At 56.7% G+C, this 21,371-nt stretch overlaps 1 protein-coding gene across 1 annotated transcript in view; it reads left to right on the forward strand.

The window, feature by feature from the left end:
* The window catches only part of ELP5 (elongator acetyltransferase complex subunit 5), a 33,233-nt gene extending 11,964 nt beyond the window's left edge, over window positions 1-21,269 (forward strand). Inside the window, exons 3-8 of the mRNA XM_073564066.1 lie at window positions 13,015-13,095; window positions 16,321-16,544; window positions 16,629-16,792; window positions 16,896-16,976; window positions 19,759-19,859; window positions 21,014-21,269. Of these exons, the coding sequence (XP_073420167.1) occupies window positions 13,015-13,095; window positions 16,321-16,544; window positions 16,629-16,792; window positions 16,896-16,976; window positions 19,759-19,859; window positions 21,014-21,122 (760 nt within the window). The 3' untranslated portion in view covers window positions 21,123-21,269. The remainder of the gene's footprint in view (window positions 1-13,014; window positions 13,096-16,320; window positions 16,545-16,628; window positions 16,793-16,895; window positions 16,977-19,758; window positions 19,860-21,013) is intronic.
* The last annotated feature ends 102 nt before the right edge of the window (window positions 21,270-21,371 follow it).

Here is a 21,371-nt window from a genome sequence, read left to right on the forward strand (position 1 = left end):
CTCCTCCTCTCCGTCTTTCTTACGCTCCTCTTCTCCGTCTTTCTTCCTCTCCTCCTCCTCCCTGCCTTTCTTACGATCCTCCTCCCTGGCTTTCTTACGCTGCTCCTCTCCCTGCCTTTCTTACGCTCCTCCTCCCTGTCTTTCTTACTCTCCTCCTCTCCCTGTCTTTCTTACTCTCCTCCTCTCCCTGTCTTTCTTACTCTCCTCCTCTCCGTCTTTCTTACGCTCCTCTTCTCCGTCTTTCTTCCTCTCCTCCTCCTCCTCCGTCTTTCTTACGCTCCTCCCTGTCTTTCTTACTCTCCTCCTCTCCCTGTCTTTCTTACTCTCCTCCTCTCCGTCTTTCTTACTCTCCTCCTCTCCCTGTCTTTCTTACTCTCCTCCTCTCCGTCTTTCTTACTCTCCTCCTCTCCCTGTCTTTCTTACGCTCCTCCTCTCCCTGTCTTTCTTACGCTGCTCCTCTCCGTCTTTCTTACGCTCCTCCTCCGTCATTCTTACTCTCCTCCTCTCCCTCTTTCTAACTCTCCTCCTCTCCCTGTCTTTCTTACGCTCCTCCTCTCCCTGTCTTTCTTACGCTCCTCCTCCGTCTTTCTTACTCTCCTCCTCTCCCTGTCTTTCTTACTCTCCTCCTCTCCCTGTCTTTCTTACTCTCCTCCTCTCCCTGTCTTTCTTACTCTCCTCCTCTCCGTCTTTCTTACGCTCCTCTTCTCCCTGTCTTTCTTACGCTCCTCCTCCTCCCTGTCTTTCTTACGCTCCTCCTCTCCCTGTCTTTCTTACGCTCCTCCTCCCCCTGCCTTTCTTATGCTCCTCCTCTCCCTGCCTTTCTTACGCTCCTCCTCTCCCTGTCTTTCTTACGCTCCTCCTCCCTGTCTTTCTTACGCTCCTCCTCCCTGCCTTTCTTACGCTCCTCCTCTCCCTGCCTTTCTTACTCTCCTCCTCTCCCTGTCTTTCTTATGCTCCTCCTCTCCCTGCCTTTCTTACGCTCCTCCTCCCTGTCTTTCTTACGTTCCTCCTCTCCCTGCCTTTCTTACGCTCCTCCTCTCCCTGCCTTTCTTACTCTCCTCCTCTCCGTCTTTCTTACGCTCCTCCTCTCCCTGTCTTTCTTACGCTCCTCCTCTCCGTCTTTCTTCCTCTCCTCCTCCTCCCTGCCTTTCTTAAGCTCCACTTCCCTTTCTTTCTTACTCTCCTCCTCTCCCTGTCTTTCTTCCTCTCCTCCTCCTCCCTGTCTTTCTTACGCTCCTCCTCTCCCTGTCTTTCTTACTCTCCTCCTCCCTGTCTTTCTTACGCTCCTCCTCCCTGTCTTTCTTACGCTCCTCCTCTCTGTCTTTCTTACGCTCCTCCTCCCTGTCTTTCTTACGCTCCTCCTCCCTGTCTTTCTTACTCTCCTCCTCTTTGTCTTTCTTACTCTCCTCCTCTCCGTCTTTCTTACGCTCCTCTTCTCCCTGTCTTTCTTCCTCTCCTCCTCCTCCCTGCCTTTCTTACGCTCCTCCTCCCTGTCTTTCTTACGCTGCTCCTCTCCCTGCCTTTCTTACACTCCTCCCTGTCTTTCTTACTCTCCTCCTCCGTCTTTCTTACTCTCCTCCTCCCTGTCTTTCTTACACTCCTCCTCCTCCCGGTCTTTCTTACGCTCCTCCTCTCCCTGTCTTTCTTACTCTCCTCCTCCCTGCCTTTCTTACGCTCCTCCTCCCGGTCTTTCTTACGCTCCTCCTCCCGGTCTTTCTTACGCTCCTCCTCCGTCTTTCTTACGCTCCTCCTCCCTGTCTTTCTTACGCTCCTCCTCCTCCGTCTTTCTTACGCTCCTCCTCCTCCGTCTTTCTTACGCTCCTCCTCTCCCTCCCTGCCTTTCTTACGCTCCTCTTCCCTGTCTTTCTTACTCTCCTCCTCTCCGTCTTTCTTACTCTCCTCCTCTCCGTCTTTCTTACGCTCCTCTTCTCCCTGTCTTTCTTCCTCTCCTCCTCCTCCCTGCCTTTCTTACGCTCCTCCTCCCTGCCTTTCTTACGCTGCTCCTCTCCCTGCCTTTCTTACCCTCCTCCCTGTCTTTCTTACTCTCCTCCTTCGTCTTTCTTACTCTCCTCCTCCCTGTCTTTCTTACACTCCTCCTCCTCCCGGTCTTTCTTACGCTCCTCCTCTCCCTGTCTTTCTTACTCTCCTCCTCCCTGCCTTTCTTACGCTCCTCCTCCCGGTCTTTCTTACGCTCCTCCTCCGTCTTTCTTACGCTCCTCCTCCTCCGTCTTTCTTACGCTCCTCCTCTCCCTCCCTTTCTTACGCTCCTCCTCCTCCCTGTCTTTCTTACACTCCTCCTCTCCCTGTCTTTCTTACGCTCCTCTTCTCCCTGTCTTTCTTACACTCCTCCTCCCCCTGCCTTTCTTACACTCCTCCCCCTGCCTTTCTTACGCTCCTCCTCCCCGTCTTTCTTACGCTCCTCCTCCCTGTTTTTCTTACGCTCCTCCTCCCTGCCTTTCTTACGCTCCTCCTCTCCCTGCCTTTCTTACTCTCCTCCTCCTCCCTGCCTTTCTTACGCTCCTCCTCTCCCTGTCTTTCTTACGCACCTCCTCTCCCTGTCTTTCTTACGCACCTCCTCTCCCTGTCTTTCTTACGCTCCTCCTCTCCCTGTCTTTCTTACACTCCTCCTCCCTGTGTTTCTTACGCTCCTCCTCTCCCTGTATTTCTTACGCTCCTCCTCTCCCTGTCTTTCTTACTCTCCTCCTCCGTCTTTCTTGCTCTCCTCCTCCCTGTCTTTCTTACTCTCCTCCTCCCTGTCTTTCTTACTCTCCTCCTCCCTGTCTTTCTTACACTCCTCCTCCTCCCGGTCTTTCTTACGCTCCTCCTCTCCCTGTCTTTCTTACTCTCCTCCTCCCTGCCTTTCTTACGCTCCTCCTCCCTGTCTTTCTTACGCTCCTCCTCCGTCTTTCTTACGCTCCTCCCTGTCTTTCTTACGCTCCTCCCTGTCTTTCTTACGCTCCTCCTCCGTCTTTCTTACGCTCCTCCTCTCCCTCCCTGCCTTTCTTACGCTCCTCCTCTCCCTCCCTGCCTTTCTTACACTCCTCCTCTCCCTGTCTTTCTTACGCTCCTCTTCTCCCTGTCTTTCTTACACTCCTCCTCCCCCTGCCTTTCTTACGCTCCTCCTCCCTGTCTTTCTTACGCTCCTCCTCCCTGCCTTTCTTACGCTCCTCCTCTCCCTGCCTTTCTTACTCTCCTCCTCTCCCTGTCTTTCTTACGCTCCTCCTCTCCCTGTCTTTCTTACGCTCCTCCTCTCCCTGTCTTTCTTACGCTCCTCCTCTCCCTGTCTTTCTTACGCTCCTCCTCTCCCTGTCTTTCTTACGCTCCTCCTCCCCCTGCCTTTCTTATGCTCCTCCTCTCCCTGCCTTTCTTACGCTCCTCCTCCCTATTGTTCTTACGCTCCTCCTCCCTGCCTTTCTTACGCTCCTCCTCTCCCTGCCTTTCTTACTCTCCTCCTCCTCCCCCTGCCTTTCTTACTCTCCTCCTCCTCCGTCTTTCTTACGCTCCTCCTCTCCCTGTCTTTCTTACGCTCCTCTCCCTGTCTTTCTTACGCTCCTCCTCTGTCTTTCTTACGCTCCTCCTCCCTGTCTTTCTTACTCTCCTCCTCTCCCTGCCTTTCTTACGCTCCTCCTCTCCCTGCCTTTCTTACTCTCCTCCTCTCCCTGTCTTTCTTACGCTCCTCCTCCCTGTCTTTCTTACTCTCCTCCTCTCCCTGCCTTTCTTACGCTCCTCCTCTCCCTGTCTTTCTTACTCTCCTCCTCCTCCCTTTCTTACGCTCCTCCTCCCTGTCTTTCTTACGCTCCTCCTCTCCCTGCCTTTCTTACGCTCCTCCTCTCCCTGCCTTTCTTACGCTCCTCCTCTCCCTGTCTTTCTTACACTCCTCCTCTCCCTGTCTTTCTTAAGCTCCTCCTCTCCGTCTTTCTTACTCTCCTCCTCTCCGTCTTTCTTACGCTCCTCTTCTCCGTCTTTCTTCCTCTCCTCCTCCTCCCTACCTTTCTTACGCTCCTCCTCCCTGTCTTTCTTACGCTGCTCCTCTCCCTGCCTTTCTTACGCTCCTCCTCCCTGTCTTTCTTACTCTCCTCCTCTCCCTGTCTTTCTTCCTCTCCTCCTCCTCCCTGTCTTTCTTACGCTCCTCCTCCCTGTCTTTCTTACGCTCCTCCTCTCCGTCTTTCTTACGCTCCTCCTCTCCCTGTCTTTCTTACGCTCCTCCTCTCCCTGTCTTTCTTACGCTCCTCCTCCCTGTCTTTCTTACTCTCCTCCTCTCCCTGCCTTTCTTACGCTCCTCCTCTCCCTGCCTTTCTTACTCTCCTCCTCTCCCTGTCTTTCTAACGCTCCTCTTCTCCCTGTCTTTCTTCCTCTCCTCCTCCCTGGCTTTCTTACGCTGCTCCTCTCCCTGCCTTTCTTACGCTCCTCCTCCGTCTTTCTTACGCTCCTTCTCTCCCTGCCTTTCTTACTCTCCTCCTCCTCCCCCTGCCTTTCTTACTCTCCTCCTCCGTCTTTCTTACGCTCCTCCTCTCCCTGTCTTTCTTACGCTCCTCCTCTCCGTCTTTCTTACATTCCTCCTCCCTGTCTTTCTTACGCTCCTCCTCCCTGTCTTTCTTACGCTCCTCCTCTCCCTGCCTTTCTTACGCTCCTCCTCTCCCTGTCTTTCTTACGCTCCTCCTCCCTGTCTTTCTTACTCTCCTCCTCTCCCTGCCTTTCTTACGCTCCTCCTCTCCCTGTCTTTCTTACTCTCCTCCTCCTCCCTGTCTTTCTTACGCTCCTCCTCCGTCTTTCTTACGCTCCTCCTCCCTGTCTTTCTTACGCTCCTCCTCTCCCTGCCTTTCTTACGCTCCTCCTCTCCCTGCCTTTCTTACACTCCTCCTCTCCGTCTTTCTTACTCTCCTCCTCCTCCGTCTTTCTTACGCTCCTCCTCCCTGTCTTTCTTGCGCTCCTCCTCCCTGCCTTTCTTACTCTCCTCCTCCTCCCTGCCTTTCTTACGCTCCTCCTCTCCCTGTCTTTCTTACGCACCTCCTCTCCCTGTCTTTCTTACGCTCCTCCTCTCCGTCTTTCTTACTCTCCTCCTCTCCGTCTTTCTTACTCTCCTCCTCTCCGTCTTTCTTACTCTCCTCCTCTCCGTCTTTCTAACGCTCCTCTTCTCCCTGTCTTTCTTCCTCTCCTCCTCCCTGGCTTTCTTACGCTCCTCCTCCCTGTCTTTCTTACGCTGCTCCTCTCCCTGCCTTTCTTACGCTCCTCCCTGTCTTTCTTACTCTCCTCCTCCGTCATTCTTACTCTCCTCCTCTCCCTCTTTCTAACTCTCCTCCTCTCCCTGTCTTTCTTACGCTCCTCCTCTCCCTGTCTTTCTTACGCTCCTCCTCTCCCTGTCTTACTCTCCTCCTCTCCCTGTCTTTCTTACTCTCCTCCTCTCCCTGTCTTTCTTACTCTCCTCCTCTCCGTCTTTCTTACGCTCCTCTTCTCCCTGTCTTTCTTACGCTCCTCCTCCTCCCTGTCTTTCTTACGCTCCTCCTCTCCCTGTCTTTCTTACGCTCCTCCTCCCCCTGCCTTTCTTATGCTCCTCCTCTCCCTGCCTTTCTTACGCTCCTCCTCTCCCTGTCTTTCTTACGCTCCTCCTCCCTGTCTTTCTTACGCTCCTCCTCCCTGCCTTTCTTACGCTCCTCCTCTCCCTGCCTTTCTTACTCTCCTCCTCTCCCTGTCTTTCTTATGCTCCTCCTCTCCCTGCCTTTCTTACGCTCCTCCTCCCTGTCTTTCTTACGTTCCTCCTCTCCCTGCCTTTCTTACGCTCCTCCTCTCCCTGCCTTTCTTACTCTCCTCCTCTCCGTCTTTCTTACGCTCCTCCTCTCCCTGTCTTTCTTACGCTCCTCCTCTCCGTCTTACTTCCTCTCCTCCTCCTCCCTGCCTTTCTTAAGCTCCACTTCCCTTTCTTTCTTACTCTCCTCCTCTCCCTGTCTTTCTTCCTCTCCTCCTCCTCCCTGTCTTTCTTACGCTCCTCCTCTCCCTGTCTTTCTTACTCTCCTCCTCCCTGTCTTTCTTACGCTCCTCCTCCCTGTCTTTCTTACTCTCCTCCTCTTTGTCTTTCTTACTCTCCTCCTCTCCGTCTTTCTTACGCTCCTCTTCTCCCTGTCTTTCTTCCTCTCCTCCTCCTCCCTGCCTTTCTTACGCTCCTCCTCCCTGTCTTTCTTACGCTGCTCCTCTCCCTGCCTTTCTTACGCTCCTCCCTGTCTTTCTTACTCTCCTCCTCCGTCTTTCTTACTCTCCTCCTCCCTGTCTTTCTTACACTCCTCCTCCTCCCGGTCTTTCTTACGCTCCTCCTCTCCCTGTCTTTCTTACTCTCCTCCTCCCTGCCTTTCTTACGCTCCTCCTCCCGGTCTTTCTTACGCTCCTCCTCCCGGTCTTTCTTACGCTCCTCCTCCGTCTTTCTTACGCTCCTCCTCCCTGTCTTTCTTACGCTCCTCCTCCTCCGTCTTTCTTACGCTCCTCCTCCTCCGTCTTTCTTACGCTCCTCCTCTCCCTCCCTGCCTTTCTTACGCTCCTCTTCCCTGTCTTTCTTACTCTCCTCCTCTCCGTCTTTCTTACTCTCCTCCTCTCCGTCTTTCTTACGCTCCTCTTCTCCCTGTCTTTCTTCCTCTCCTCCTCCTCCCTGCCTTTCTTACGCTCCTCCTCCCTGCCTTTCTTACGCTGCTCCTCTCCCTGCCTTTCTTACCCTCCTCCCTGTCTTTCTTACTCTCCTCCTTCGTCTTTCTTACTCTCCTCCTCCCTGTCTTTCTTACACTCCTCCTCCTCCCGGTCTTTCTTACGCTCCTCCTCTCCCTGTCTTTCTTAATCTCCTCCTCCCTGCCTTTCTTACGCTCCTCCTCCCGGTCTTTCTTACGCTCCTCCTCCGTCTTTCTTACGCTCCTCCTCCTCCGTCTTTCTTACGCTCCTCCTCTCCCTCCCTTTCTTACGCTCCTCCTCCTCCCTGTCTTTCTTACACTCCTCCTCTCCCTGTCTTTCTTACGCTCCTCTTCTCCCTGTCTTTCTTACACTCCTCCTCCCCCTGCCTTTCTTACACTCCTCCCCCTGCCTTTCTTATGCTCCTCCTCCCCGTCTTTCTTACGCTCCTCCTCCCTGTTTTTCTTACGCTCCTCCTCCCTGCCTTTCTTACGCTCCTCCTCTCCCTGCCTTTCTTACTCTCCTCCTCCTCCCTGCCTTTCTTACGCTCCTCCTCTCCCTGTCTTTCTTACGCACCTCCTCTCCCTGTCTTTCTTACGCACCTCCTCTCCCTGTCTTTCTTACGCTCCTCCTCTCCCTGTCTTTCTTACACTCCTCCTCCCTGTGTTTCTTACGCTCCTCCTCTCCCTGTATTTCTTACGCTCCTCCTCTCCCTGTCTTTCTTACTCTCCTCCTCCGTCTTTCTTACTCTCCTCCTCCCTGTCTTTCTTACTCTCCTCCTCCCTGTCTTTCTTACTCTCCTCCTCCCTGTCTTTCTTACACTCCTCCTCCTCCCGGTCTTTCTTACGCTCCTCCTCTCCCTGTCTTTCTTACTCTCCTCCTCCCTGCCTTTCTTACGCTCCTCCTCCCTGTCTTTCTTACGCTCCTCCTCCGTCTTTCTTACGCTCCTCCCTGTCTTTCTTACGCTCCTCCCTGTCTTTCTTACGCTCCTCCTCCGTCTTTCTTACGCTCCTCCTCTCCCTCCCTGCCTTTCTTACGCTCCTCCTCTCCCTCCCTGCCTTTCTTACACTCCTCCTCTCCCTGTCTTTCTTACGCTCCTCTTCTCCCTGTCTTTCTTACACTCCTCCTCCCCCTGCCTTTCTTACGCTCCTCCTCCCTGTCTTTCTTACGCTCCTCCTCCCTGCCTTTCTTACGCTCCTCCTCTCCCTGCCTTTCTTACTCTCCTCCTCTCCCTGTCTTTCTTACGCTCCTCCTCTCCCTGTCTTTCTTACGCTCCTCCTCTCCCTGTCTTTCTTACGCTCCTCCTCTCCCTGTCTTTCTTACGCTCCTCCTCTCCCTGTCTTTCTTACGCTCCTCCTCCCCCTGCCTTTCTTATGCTCCTCCTCTCCCTGCCTTTCTTACGCTCCTCCTCCCTATTGTTCTTACGCTCCTCCTCCCTGCCTTTCTTACGCTCCTCCTCTCCCTGCCTTTCTTACTCTCCTCCTCCTCCCCCTGCCTTTCTTACTCTCCTCCTCCTCCGTCTTTCTTACGCTCCTCCTCTCCCTGTCTTTCTTACGCTCCTCTCCCTGTCTTTCTTACGCTCCTCCTCTGTCTTTCTTACGCTCCTCCTCCCTGTCTTTCTTACTCTCCTCCTCTCCCTGCCTTTCTTACGCTCCTCCTCTCCCTGCCTTTCTTACTCTCCTCCTCTCCCTGTCTTTCTTACGCTCCTCCTCCCTGTCTTTCTTACTCTCCTCCTCTCCCTGCCTTTCTTACGCTCCTCCTCTCCCTGTCTTTCTTACTCTCCTCCTCCTCCCTTTCTTACGCTCCTCCTCCCTGTCTTTCTTACGCTCCTCCTCTCCCTGCCTTTCTTACGCTCCTCCTCTCCCTGCCTTTCTTACACTCCTCCTCTCCCTGTCTTTCTTAAGCTCCTCCTCTCCGTCTTTCTTACTCTCCTCCTCTCCGTCTTTCTTACGCTCCTCTTCTCCGTCTTTCTTCCTCTCCTCCTCCTCCCTACCTTTCTTACGCTCCTCCTCCCTGTCTTTCTTACGCTGCTCCTCTCCCTGCCTTTCTTACGCTCCTCCTCCCTGTCTTTCTTACTCTCCTCCTCTCCCTGTCTTTCTTCCTCTCCTCCTCCTCCCTGTCTTTCTTACGCTCCTCCTCCCTGTCTTTCTTACGCTCCTCCTCTCCGTCTTTCTTACGCTCCTCCTCTCCCTGTCTTTCTTACGCTCCTCCTCCCTGTCTTTCTTACTCTCCTCCTCTCCCTGTCTTTCTAACGCTCCTCTTCTCCCTGTCTTTCTTCCTCTCCTCCTCCCTGGCTTTCTTACGCTGCTCCTCTCCCTGCCTTTCTTACGCTCCTCCTCCGTCTTTCTTACGCTCCTTCTCTCCCTGCCTTTCTTACTCTCCTCCTCCTCCCCCTGCCTTTCTTACTCTCCTCCTCCGTCTTTCTTACGCTCCTCCTCTCCCTGTCTTTCTTACGCTCCTCCTCTCCGTCTTTCTTACATTCCTCCTCCCTGTCTTTCTTACGCTCCTCCTCCCTGTCTTTCTTACTCTCCTCCTCTCCCTGCCTTTCTTACGCTCCTCCTCTCCCTGTCTTTCTTACGCTCCTCCTCCCTGTCTTTCTTACTCTCCTCCTCTCCCTGCCTTTCTTACGCTCCTCCTCTCCCTGTCTTTCTTACTCTCCTCCTCCTCCCTGTCTTTCTTACGCTCCTCCTCCGTCTTTCTTACGCTCCTCCTCCCTGTCTTTCTTACGCTCCTCCTCTCCCTGCCTTTCTTACGCTCCTCCTCTCCCTGCCTTTCTTACACTCCTCCTCTCCGTCTTTCTTACTCTCCTCCTCCTCCGTCTTTCTTACGCTCCTCCTCCCTGTCTTTCTTGCGCTCCTCCTCCCTGCCTTTCTTACTCTCCTCCTCCTCCCTGCCTTTCTTACGCTCCTCCTCTCCCTGTCTTTCTTACGCACCTCCTCTCCCTGTCTTTCTTACGCTCCTCCTCTCCGTCTTTCTTACTCTCCTCCTCTCCGTCTTTCTTACTCTCCTCCTCTCCGTCTTTCTTACTCTCCTCCTCTCCGTCTTTCTAACGCTCCTCTTCTCCCTGTCTTTCTTCCTCTCCTCCTCCCTGGCTTTCTTACGCTGCTCCTCTCCCTGCCTTTCTTACGCTCCTCCTCCCTGTCTTTCTTACGCTCCTCCTCTCCCTGCCTTTTTTACTCTCCTCCTCCTCCCCCTGCCTTTCTTACTCTCCTCCTCCCCCGTCTTTCTTACGCTCTTCCTCTCCGTCTTTCTTACGCTCCTCCTCTCCGTCTTTCTTACGCTCCTCCTCCCTGTCTTTCTTACGCTCCTCCTCCCTGTCTTTCTTACTCTCCTCCTCTCCCTGCCTTTCTTACGCTCCTCCTCTCCCTGCCTTTCTTACTCTCCTCCTCTCCCTGTCTTTCTTACGCTCCTCCTCCCTGTCTTTCTTACGCTCCTCCTCCGTCTTTCTTACTCTCCTCCTCTCCCTGCCTTTCTTACGCTCCTCCTCTCCCTGTCTTTCTTACTCTCCTCCTCCTCCCTTTCTTACGCTCCTCCTCCCTGTCTTTCTTACGCTCCTCCTCTCCCTGCCTTTCTTACGCTCCTCCTCTCCCTGCCTTTCTTACGCTCCTCCTCTCCCTGCCTTTCTTACTCTCCTCCTCCTCCGTCTTTCTTACTCTCCTCCTCCTCCGTCTTTCTTACGCTCCTCCTCCCTGTCTTTCTTGCGCTCCTCCTCCCTGCCTTTCTTACTCTCCTCCTCCTCCCTGCCTTTCTTACGCTCCTCCTCTCTCTGTCTTTCTTACGCACCTCCTCTCCGTCTTTCTTACGCTCCTCCTCTCCGTCTTTCTTACTCTCCTCCTCTCCGTCTTTCTTACGCTCCTCTTCTCCCTGTCTTTCTTCCTCTCCTCCTCCTCCCTACCTTTCTTACGCTCCTCCTCCCTGTCTTTCTTACGCTGCTCCTCTCCCTGCCTTTCTTACGCTCCTCCTCCCTGTCTTTCTTACGCTCCTCCTCTCCGTCTTTCTTACGCTCCTCCTCTCCGTCTTTCTTACGCTCCTCCTCTCCCTGTCTTTCTTACTCTCCTCCTCCGTCTTTCTTATGCTCCTCCTCCCTGTCTTTCTTACGCTCCTCCTCTCCCTGTCTTTCTTACGCTCCTCCTCCCTGTCTTTCTTGCGCTCCTCCTCCCTGCCTTTCTTACGCTCCTCCTCCCTGTCTTTCTTACTCTCCTCCTCTCCCTGTCTTTCTTACTCTCCTCCTCTCCGTCTTTCTAACGCTCCTCTTCTCCCTGTCTTTCTTCCTCTCCTCCTCCTCCCTGCCTTTCTTACGCTCCTCCTCCCTGGCTTTCTTACGCTGCTCCTCTCCCTGCCTTTCTTACGCTCCTCCTCCCTGTCTTTCTTTCTCTCCTCCTCTCCGTCTTTCTTACGCTCCTCTTCTCTGTCTTTCTTCCTCTCCTCCTCCTCCTCCCTGTCTTTCTTACTCTCCTCCTCTCCCTGTCTTTCTTACTCTCCTCCTCTCCGTCTTTCTTACACTCCTCTTCTCCCTGTCTTTCTTACTCTCCTCCTCTCCGTCTTTCTTACGCTCCTCCTCTCCCTGTCTTTCTTACGCTCCTCCTCTCCCTGTCTTTCTTACGCTCCTCCTCTCCCTGTCTTTCTTACGCTGCTCCTCTCCGTCTTTCTTACTCTCCTCCTCTCCGTCTTTCTTACGCTCCTCCTCTCCCTGTCTTTCTTACGCTCCTCCTCTCCCTGTCTTTCTTACGCTCCTCCTCTCCCTGTCTTTCTTACGCTCCTCCTCTCCCTGTCTTTCTTACGCTCCTCCTCCGTCTTTCTTACGCTCCTCCTCCGTCTTTCTTACTCTCCTCCTCTCCCTGTCTTTCTTACGCTCCTCCTCCGTCTTTCTTACGCTCCTCCTCCTCCCTGTCTTTCTTACGCTCCTCCTCCTCCCTGTCTGTCTTACGCTCCTCCTCCCTGCCTTTGTTACTCTCCTCCTCCCTGCCTTTCTTACTCTCCTCCTCCTCCCTGCCTTTCTTACGCTCCTCCTCTCCCTGTCTTTCTTACGCTGCTCCTCTCCGTCTTTCTTACTCTCCTCCTCTCCGTCTTTCTTACGCTCCTCCTCTCCCTGTCTTTCTTACGCTCCTCCTCTCCCTGTCTTTCTTACGCTCCTCCTCTCCCTGTCTTTCTTACGCTCCTCCTCTCCCTGTCTTTCTTACGCTCCTCCTCTCCCTGTCTTTCTTACGCTCCTCCTCCGTCTTTCTTACGCTCCTCCTCCGTCTTTCTTACTCTCCTCCTCTCCCTGTCTTTCTTACGCTCCTCCTCCGTCTTTCTTACGCTCCTCCTCCTCCCTGTCTTTCTTACGCTCCTCCTCCTCCCTGTCTGTCTTACGCTCCTCCTCCCTGCCTTTGTTACTCTCCTCCTCCCTGCCTTTCTTACTCTCCTCCTCCTCCCTGCCTTTCTTACGCTCCTCCTCTCCCTGTCTTTCTTACGCACCTCCTCCCTGCCTTTCTTACTCTCCTCCTCCTCCGTCTTTCTTACTCTCCTCCTCCGTCTTTCTTACGCTCCTCCTCCCTGCCTTTCTTACTCTCCTCCTCCATCTTTCTTACGCTCCTCCTCCCTGCCTTTCTTACTCTCCTCCTCCTCCCTGTCTTTCTTACGCACCTCCTCTCCCTGTCTTTCTTACGCACCTCCTCTCTGTCTTTCTTACGCGCCTCTTCTCCCTGTCTTTCTTACGCTCCTCCTCTCCGTCTTTCTTACGCTCCTCCTCTCCGTCTTTCTTACGCTCCTCTTCTCCCTTTCTTCCTCTCCTCCTCCTCCCTGCCTTTCTTACGCTCCTCCTCCGTCTTTCTTACTCTCCTCTCCGTCTTTCTTACTCTCCTCCTCTCCGTCTTTCTTCCTCTCCTCCTCCTCCCTGTCTTTCTTACTCTCCTCCTCTCCCTGTCTTTCTTACTCTCCTCCTCCCTGTCTTTCTTTCGCTCCTCCTCTCCCTGTCTTTCTTACGCTCCTTCTTGCTCCCTGTCTCTTTCGCTCCGCTTCTTCCCTGCCTCTCTTATGTTCCTCCTCCTTGTTTCCCTAGCGCTCCTCATCGCTGCTCCTCTCTCCCCTTTCTCTCTGGACATGCTGTGTAGCAGACATTCTCCCGGGCTGCATTGTGTTCCCACATCCTTAGTCGCAGCGTTTCAGCTGTGTCCCCCAAGTGGGCTGTCACCCGCCAGATTGTTGTCCTCTTCTTTCCTGGCTATCGCTGTAGCTGTCTAAGACACCATTCACTACTGATGGCACAGGAAGCACGAGCGCTCCGTGGCGGGGGATTATCTGGGGAGTGGCGGCATCAGAGCACTGGTACCATGGCGCATGGGAGCTGAGTTACATTCTCACGTGTTACTTCGGTTTGTGTTGTTATAGGGCTGAACGAGTCCATGTCTTCACTTATGAAACTCCTGAAGAAGAGTTCCTGGAAGGTTTACCACAGGAGATATCATCCAGGTGAGCGGCCTCACCATCAATGGCCAAGAGGAGGACATAGCTGAGGGAGGGAGAGGGAAGGATGAGAGGCAGGGGAGTGGGGAAGGAAGAGATGAGGTTGGGGGAGTGGGAAGGGAAAAGATTACGTCGGGGGAGTGGGGAAGGAAGAGATGAGGTCTGGGGAGTGGGAAAGGAAGAGATGAGGTTCAGGGGAGTGGGGAAGGAAGAGATGAGGTCGGGGGAGTGGGGAAGGAAGAGATGAGGTTTGGGGGAGTGGGGAAGGAAGTGATGAGGTGTGGGGAAGGAAGAGATGAGGTCGGGGGAGTGGTGAAGGAAGAGATGAGGTCCAGGGAGTGGGGAAGGTCGAAGAAGTGGGGAAGGAAGAGATCAGGGGAGTGGGGAAGGAAGAGATGAGGTTGGGAGAGTGGGGAAGGAGGTCGGGAGAGTCGGGAAGGAAGATATGAGTTCGGGGGAGTGGGGAAGGAAGAGATGAGGTTTGGGGGAGTGGGGAAGGAAGAGATGAGGTCTGGGAGTGGGGAAGGAAGAGATGAGGTTTGGGGGAGTGGGGAAGGAAGAGATGAGTGGGGAAGGAAGAGATGAGGTCTGGGAGTGGGAAAGGAAGAGATGAGGTTGGGGGAGTGGGGAAGAGATGAGGTCTGGGAGTGGGAAAGGAAGAGATGAGGTTCAGGGGAGTGGGGAAGGAAGAGATGAGGTTCAGGGGAGTGAGGAAGGAAGAGATGAGGTCGGGGGAGTGAGGAAGGAAGAGATGAGGTCGGGGGAGTGAGGAAGGAAGAGATGAGGTCGGGGGAGTGAGGAAGGAAGAGATGAGGTCCAGGGAGTGGGGAAGGTCGAAGGAGTGGGGAAGGAAGAGATGAGTTCGGGGGAGTGGGGAAGGAAGAGATGAGGTTTGGGGAGTGGGGAAGGAAGAGATGAGGTTTGGGGAGTGGGGAAGGAAGAGATGAGGTCCAGGGAGTGGGGAAGGAAGAGATGAGGTCCAGGGAGTGGGGAATGTCGAAGAAGGGGGGAAGGAATAGATGAGGTCCAGGGAGTGGGGAAGGGGGAAGGAAGAGATGAGGTTGGGGGAGTGGGGAAGGAGGTCAGGAGAGTGGGGAAGGAAGAGATGAGGTCTGGGAGTGGGAAAGGAAGAGATGAGGTTCAGGGGAGTGGGGAAGGAAGAGATGAGGTCGGGGGAGTGAGGAAGGAAGAGATGAGGTCGGGGGAGTGAGGAAGGAAGAGATGAGGTCGGGGGAGTGAGGAAGGAAGAGATGAGGTCCGGGGAGTGGGGAAGGAAGAGATGAGGTCCAGGGAGTGGGGAAGGTCGAAGGAGTGGGGAAGGAAGAGATGAGTTCGGGGGAGTGGGGAAGGAAGAGATGAGGTTTGGGGAGTGGGGAAGGAAGAGATTAGGTCGGGGGAGTGGTGAAGGAAGAGATGAGGTCCAGGGAGTGGGGAATGTCGAAGAAGGGGGGAAGGAATAGATGAGGTCCAGGGAGTGGGGAAGGGGGAAGGAAGAGATGAGGTTGGGGGAGTGGGGAAGGAGGTCAGGAGAGTGGGGAAGGAAGAGATGAGTTCGGGGGAGTGGGGAAGGAAGAGATGAGGTTTGGGGGAGTGGGGAAGGAAGAGATGAGGTTTGGGGGAGTGGGGAAGGAAGAGATGAGGTTTGGGGGAGTGGGGAAGGAAGAGATGAGGTTTGGGGGAGTGGGGAAGGAAGAGATGAAGTCCAGGGAGTGGGGAAGGTCGAAGAAGTGGGGAAGAAAGAGATCAGGGGAGTGGGGAAGGAAGAGATGAGTTCGGGAGAGTGGGGAAGGAAGAGATGAGTTCGGGGGAGTGGGGAAGGAAGAGATGAGGTCGGAGAGGTGGTAAGGGAATGGGGAAGGAGGAAAGGAGGTGAGCTGAGTCGGGAAAGAGGACAGGTGGTCGAGGGAGTGGGGAAGGAGGAGAGGCAGTCAGGGCGTGGGGAAGGAGGGGAGGCAGTCAGGAGAGTGGGGAAGGAGGAGAGGAGGCAGGGAAATTGTGAAGGAGGAGAGGAGGCAGGGGGAGTGGGGAAGTAGGAGAGAAGGCAGGGGAATGGGGAAGGAGAGGAAATGGGAAAGGAGGAGAGGAGATCAGAGAAGTGAAAAGAGTTAAGGAGATGTGAGGAAGGAGGGGAGGAGGCAGGGGAATGGGGAAAGAGGGCAGGAGTGAGAATGGGGAAGGAGGGGAGGCAAGGGAATGGGGATTGGGGAAGGAGGAGAGGAGATGGAGGAAGTGGGGATGGAGGAGAGGCGGTCGGGGGAGTGGGGAAGGAGGAGAGGTGGTCGGGAGAGTGGGGACGGAGGAGAGGAGGTCGGAGGAGTGGGGAACGAGGTGAGGATATCTGAGGACAGGTGGTCGGGGAGTGGGGAACGAGTAGAGGCGGATGGAGGAGTGGGGAACAAGGAGAGGCGGCCGGGGGGTGGGGAATGAGAAGAGGCGGTTGGAGGAGTGGGGAACAAGGAGAGGCGGTCGGGGAAGTGGGGAACGAGGAGAGGCGGTCAGGGGAGTGGGGAATGAGGAGAGGCGGTCAGGGGAGTGGGGAACAACGAAAGGGGTTGGGAGTGGGGAAGGAAGAGAGGAGGCAGGGGAATGGGGAAATTGGAGGAGGGGGAGTTGTAAAGGAGGGGGAGTGGGGATGGAGGATAGGAGGTCGAGGGAGTAGGAGAGAAGGCAGGGGAATAGAGGAGGAAAAAGGGGAGAAGGGGAAGTTGTAAAGGAGAGTGTCTGGGAAGGAGGAGAGGAGATCGAGGGAGTGAGGAACGAGATCTGAGGAGTGGGGAAGGAGGGGAGGAGGCAAGGGAAAGAGAAGAGATTGAGGTAATGGTGAAGGAGAAGAGATTGAGGTAGTGGTGAAGAGGAGGTCCGGGAAGTGGGGAAGGAGGAAAGAAGGTGGTAATGGGAAGTTGTAAAGGATGGGGCATGGGGAAGGAGGAGGGGAGGCAGGAGAATGGGGAAGGAGGCAAGAAGGCAGGGGAAAAGGGAGGAGAGTGAGTTGTAAAGGAAGGTGAGTGGGGAAGGAGGAGAGAAGGTCAGGGGAATGGAGAAGGAAGACAGATGGTTGAATGAATGGGGAAGGAGAAATGGAGGCAGGGGAATGGGGAAGGAGAAAAGGAGGCAGGAGAAAGGTGAGGAGGGGGAGTTGGGAAGGAGGAGAGGACAGTGGTGATGGCTTTGGGCTCAGTGTAAGGTGACCGCACGCTGTCTTTGTGTGACCTATGTCTTCCTCCTCCTCAGCCTCACACTCCATGATGGATTCTCCAACCCTCTGAGCTGGGAGACAACGCCTCCTTCTCTGACTCTGCGCGACCTCTCCGTACAGGGGATACGGCAGCAGGTGGGTGATGCCGGCGGCCCCCTCACCATTGTCCTGGACTCTCTGAGCTGGATCCTGGCACGATGTCCGCTTACCAGTGTCTGCCGCCTGTTGCGAGAGCTGAGTGCACCGCGGAGCGAGCCAGGTGAGAGCGCCATGGCTGATGTCACATGACAGCGATGGCAGCCGGTGTAGAACAGGTAAGTGATGATTGTGCTGACACTCACAGGCGACACGTGTGTTGTGGCGCTGCTCCACGCTGACCTGCATGACCCTGCCGTCCTGCCATCTGTCCGTCTGCTTGCTGACACCGACATCCACCTCACTGACCCTGGAGGGAAGGCGACAGCTACCGTCACCCACCGCAATCCGAGTGGCCGAGTGGTCACCCATGTAAGTGCTACACGTGGCTCATCCCTAGGAGGACAGGGTAATGTGCACCGGTCTCTAGTGCCCTCTGGTGTCTGCCAGCGGTGATATCAGCTTTGTGCTGCAGGTGCAAAGTTTCCAGGTGCGGGACGACTTCTCTCTGGACACAGATAGTGAAGATGGAAGAGAACCAGAGCATGGAGCACAGGTGCAGTCACGGGGAGGAGGGCGGGAGTGTAGGTGGTAGAAGGAGAACAGGAAAGGAGGTGGTGGGGAGGAAACCGGGAGTGGAAGTGGTAGGGAGGAGGCCGGGAGTGTGGGGGGGGTCCAGGAAAAGAGGTAGTAGGGAGTTTGTGAGGGGGGGGTGGAGGCCTGGAGTCTAGGTGGTAGGGAGGAGGAGGACAGGAGTGTGGGGAGAGGATGCCTGGAGTGGAGGTGCTGGTAGAAGGCTGAGAGTGAGGGTAGGAGGCCAGGAGTGAAGGAGTAGACCAGGAGTGGAGGTTGGTAGGGAGGAGGCAGGAAATGGGGGGGAGGAGGCCAGTAGTGGGTGTGGAGGTGGTATTGAGGAGGCTGAGTGGAAGGAGGAGGGCAGGAGTGGGTGTGGAGGTGGTAGGGAGGAGGCTGAGAGTAGGGGAAGGAGACCAGGAGTGGAGGTGGTAGGGAGGAGGCTTTGAGTGGGGGAAGACCAGTAGTGGAGGTGGTAGGGAGGAGGCCAGGAGTGGAGGTGGTAGGGAGAAGGCTGAGAGTGGGGGGAGGCCAGTAGTGGAGGTGGTAGAGAGGAGGCTGAGAGTGCATCTGGGAGTGGGAGGAGGAGGTCAGGAGTGGAGGTGTCTGGGAGTGGGGGAGGAGACCAGGAATGGAGGTGGTAGGGAGGAGGCCAGGAGTAGGGGATGGTAGAGAGGAGGAGGTCAGGAGTGGGGGGGTGGAGGCCAGTGTGGAGTTGGTAGGGAGGAGGCTCAGAATCAGTGGAGGAGGCCAGGAGTGGAGTTGGTAGGGAGGAGGCTGAGAGTGGGGGGAGGCCAGGAGTGGAGGGTGGTGGGGAGGAGGCTGGGAGAGGGGGGTGGTAGGGAGGAGGCTGGGAGTGGGGGAGGAGGCCAGGGGTGGGGGTGGTAGGGAGGAGGCTGCGAATGGGGGAGGAGGCCAGGAGTGGGGGTAGTAGGGGGGAGGCTGCGAGTGGGGGAGGCCAGGAGGGGGGGTAGTAGGGAGGAGGCTGGGAGTGGGGGAGGAGGCCAAGACTAGGGGTAGTAAGGAGGAACCCAGGAGTGGGGGAGGAGGCCAGCAGTGGGGGAGGAGTCGGGGAGAAGGCCGGGAGTCGGGGGTAGGGAGGAGGCTGGGAGTGGGGGTAGTAAGGAGGAGGCTGGCAGTGGGGGGAGGAGGCCGGGAGTGGGGGGTAGTAGGGAGGAGGCTGGGAGTGGGGGAGGAGGCCAGGACTAGGAGTAGTAGGGAGGAGGCTGGGAGTGGGGGAGGAGGCTGGTAGTCGGGGAGGTGGCCAGGAGTGGAGGGTAGTAGGGAGGCCGGAAGTGGGGGGTAGAGGGGAGGAGGCTGGGAGTGGGGGAGGAGGCCAGGAGTAGGGGAGGAGGCCAGGAGTGGAGATGGTAGGGAGGAGGCCAGGAGTGGAGGTAGTAGGGAGGAGGCTAGGAGTGGGGGAGGAGGCTAGGAGTGGAGGTGGTAGGGAGGAGGCTAGGAGTGGAGGTGGTAGGGAGGAGGCCAGGAGTGGAAGTGGTAGGGAGGAGGCCGGGAGTGGGGGAAGAGGCCAGGAGTGGAGATGGTAGGGAGGAGGCCAGGAGTGGAGAGTAGTAGGGAGGAGGCTGGGAGTGGGGGAGGCCGGGAGTGGGGGGAAGTAGGGAGGAGGCTGGCAGTGGTGGGGAGGAGGCCAGGACTGGGGGAGGTGGCCAGGAGTGGGGGGTAGTAGGGAGGAGGCTGGGAGTGGGGGAGGAGGCCAGGAGTGGAGATGGTAGGGAGGAGGCCAGGAGTGGAGGTAGTAGGGAGGAGGCCAGGAGTGGGGGAGGAGGCCAGGAGTGGGGGTGGTAGGGAGGAGGCCAGGAGTGGAGGTAGTAGGGAGGAGGCTGGGAGTGCGGGAGGAGGCTAGGAGTGGAGGCGGTAGGGAGGAGGCCAGGAGTGGAGGCAGTAGGGAGGAGGCTGGGAGTGCAGGAGGAGGCTAGGAGTGGAGGTGGTAGGGAGGAGGCCAGGAGTGGAGGTAGTAGGGAGGAGGCCAGGAGTGGGGGAAGAGGCCAGGAGTGGAGATGGTAGGGATGAGGCCAGGAGTGGAGGGTAGTGGGGAGGAGGCTGGGAGTGGGGGTAGTAGGGAGCAGGCTGGCAGTGGTGGGGGGAGGCCAGGACTGGGGGAGGTGGCCAGGAGTGGGGGGTAGTAGGGAGGAGGCTGGGAGTGGGGGAGGAGGCTGGGAGTGGGGGAGGAGGCCGGAAGTGGGGGGTAGAAGGGAGGAGGCCAGGAGTGGAGATGGTAGGGAGGAGGCCAGGAGTGGAGGTAGTAGGGAGGAGGCTAGGAGTGGGGGAGGAGGCTAGGAGTGGAGGTGGTAGGGAGGAGGCTAGGAGTGGAGGTGGTAGGGAGGCCAGGAGTGGAGGTAGTAGGGAGGAAGCTGGGAGTGCGGGAGGAGGCTGGGAGTGGAGGTGGTAGGGAGGAGGCCAGGAGTGGAGGTAGTAGGGAGGAGGCCGGGAGTGGGGGAGGAGGCCAGGAGTGGGGGGGAGGAGGCGGCCAGGAGTGGGGGAGGAGGCTAGGAGTGGAGGTGGTAGGGAGGAGGCCAAGAGTGAAGGTAGTAGGGAGGAGGCTAGGAGTGGAGGTGGTAGGAAGGAGGCTGGGAATGGGGGAGGAGGCTAGGAGTGGAGGTGGTAGGGAGGAGGACAGGAGTGGAGGTAGTAGGGAGGAGGCTGGGAGTGGGGAGGAGGCCGGGAGTGGGGGAGGAGGCCAGGAGTGGGGGGTGCTAGGGATGACTGGCCGGCAGATGAGCGGATGTCTTCCCCCGTCTCCTCAGGTGGACCCCACAATCAACCTAACATTTAATCTGCGTCTCTCTGAAGACGAGCGTGCAGGAAGAGAGTCTGCGACCCTGCCGTACACATTCACTGACAGCAAGTAAGGCGCGTGCATGTGTAATGGGGGGGGGGCGTGTGTGATGGGGACACTGTGCGTGTGTCCTTGCTCAGGACAGCTGATAAGTTACTGATCGCAGGGGTCTTGACCACCGAGACCCGCACTGATAGGCAAAACCTGCCGGCCATTGCACTGTCCCTGTTGGGAGATACAAGATGGAGCGGCCTTCGCTCTGTGGGGCTGCTGGATAATGCCACGCACAGTGGCCCTGTAGTAAATGATGGGAGCAGCGGCCGTATCCTGACGAGGAGAAACATTCCCTGTTCTGCCGATCGATGCAGTCTCATCTGTCAGACCCCATCATGAACACATTAGCCTACAGCGAAGGGGCAGACCCCTTTTATTGTGACCCTTGGGGTTGCTTTAATCTTACAGGGTGGACCTCATAGGATTGTGTACCCCTGATATACAATGTGTGTATTATGCCCCACCCCTGATTACATCACATAGGTATTATGCACCGCCCAATGGTGTGGCCCACCCCCGAGTACATTACAGGCGGTGTGCCGCACCCCCGAGCACAGGACGGGCGGTGCGGCCCGCTCCGGGGTACAGGACAGGCGGTGCGGCCCGCTCCGGGGTACAGGACAGGCGGTGCGGCCCGCTCCGGGGTACAGGACAGGCGGTGCGGCCCGCTCCGGGGTACAGGACAGGCGGTGCGGCCCGCTCCGGGGTACAGGACAGGCGGTGCGGCCCGCTCCGGGGTACAGGACAGGCGGTGCGGCCCGCTCCGGGGTACAGGACAGGCGGTGCGGCCCGCCCCGGGGTACAGGACAGGCGGTGCGGCCCGCCCCGGGGTACAGGACAGGCAGTGCGGCCCGCCCCGGGGTACAGGACAGGCGGTGCGGCCCGCCTCGGAGTACAGTACAGGCGGTGCGGCCCGCTTCGGAGTACAGTACAGGCGGTGTGGCCCGCTGCGGCCTGCTGCGGAGTACAGTACAGGCGGTGTGGCCCGCTGCGGAGTACAGTACAGGCGGTGTGGCCCGCTTCGGAGTACAGTACAGGCGGTGTGGCCAGCTGCGGAGTACAGTACAGGCGGTGTGGCCCGCTCCGGAGTCCATTACGGGCACGCACCACCACCCCCGAGTACATCCCACACAGGCTGGTCGGTAATTGCACTCCTCCTCTCTCTGCAGGAAGCTTTCTCTCCTTCACTCCTCGTCCGGATCTGCCAGGATCTTCTATGATCCAGATCCATCTGATGCTGCGGATGATGAGGATCCTGACGATGACCTGGATGTGTGATGCCTGCTATGCCCACCCCTCGAGTCTCCTCATCCAAGGCTTCTGATATCGCTGGAGATTGGGGTACCCCTGGGGGTCGCCTCACACCTCTGGCAGCTCTGAACACCTGCTGCATCCTGTATATATGTAAATAAAGATGTAATTCTGCCCCGTGTGTGATATGTGGGGCATGGGAGATGTCACATGATCAGACACCAGGCTCTTCCTATACTGACTGACCCAAAACCCCCCCATCACCTTCCGCGTGGG

This window comes from Dendrobates tinctorius, unplaced genomic scaffold (genome assembly GCF_039654945.1).
Source record: "Dendrobates tinctorius isolate UK_male_01 unplaced genomic scaffold, ASM3965494v1 ptg000424l, whole genome shotgun sequence".
NCBI lineage: Eukaryota > Metazoa > Chordata > Amphibia > Anura > Dendrobatidae > Dendrobates > Dendrobates tinctorius.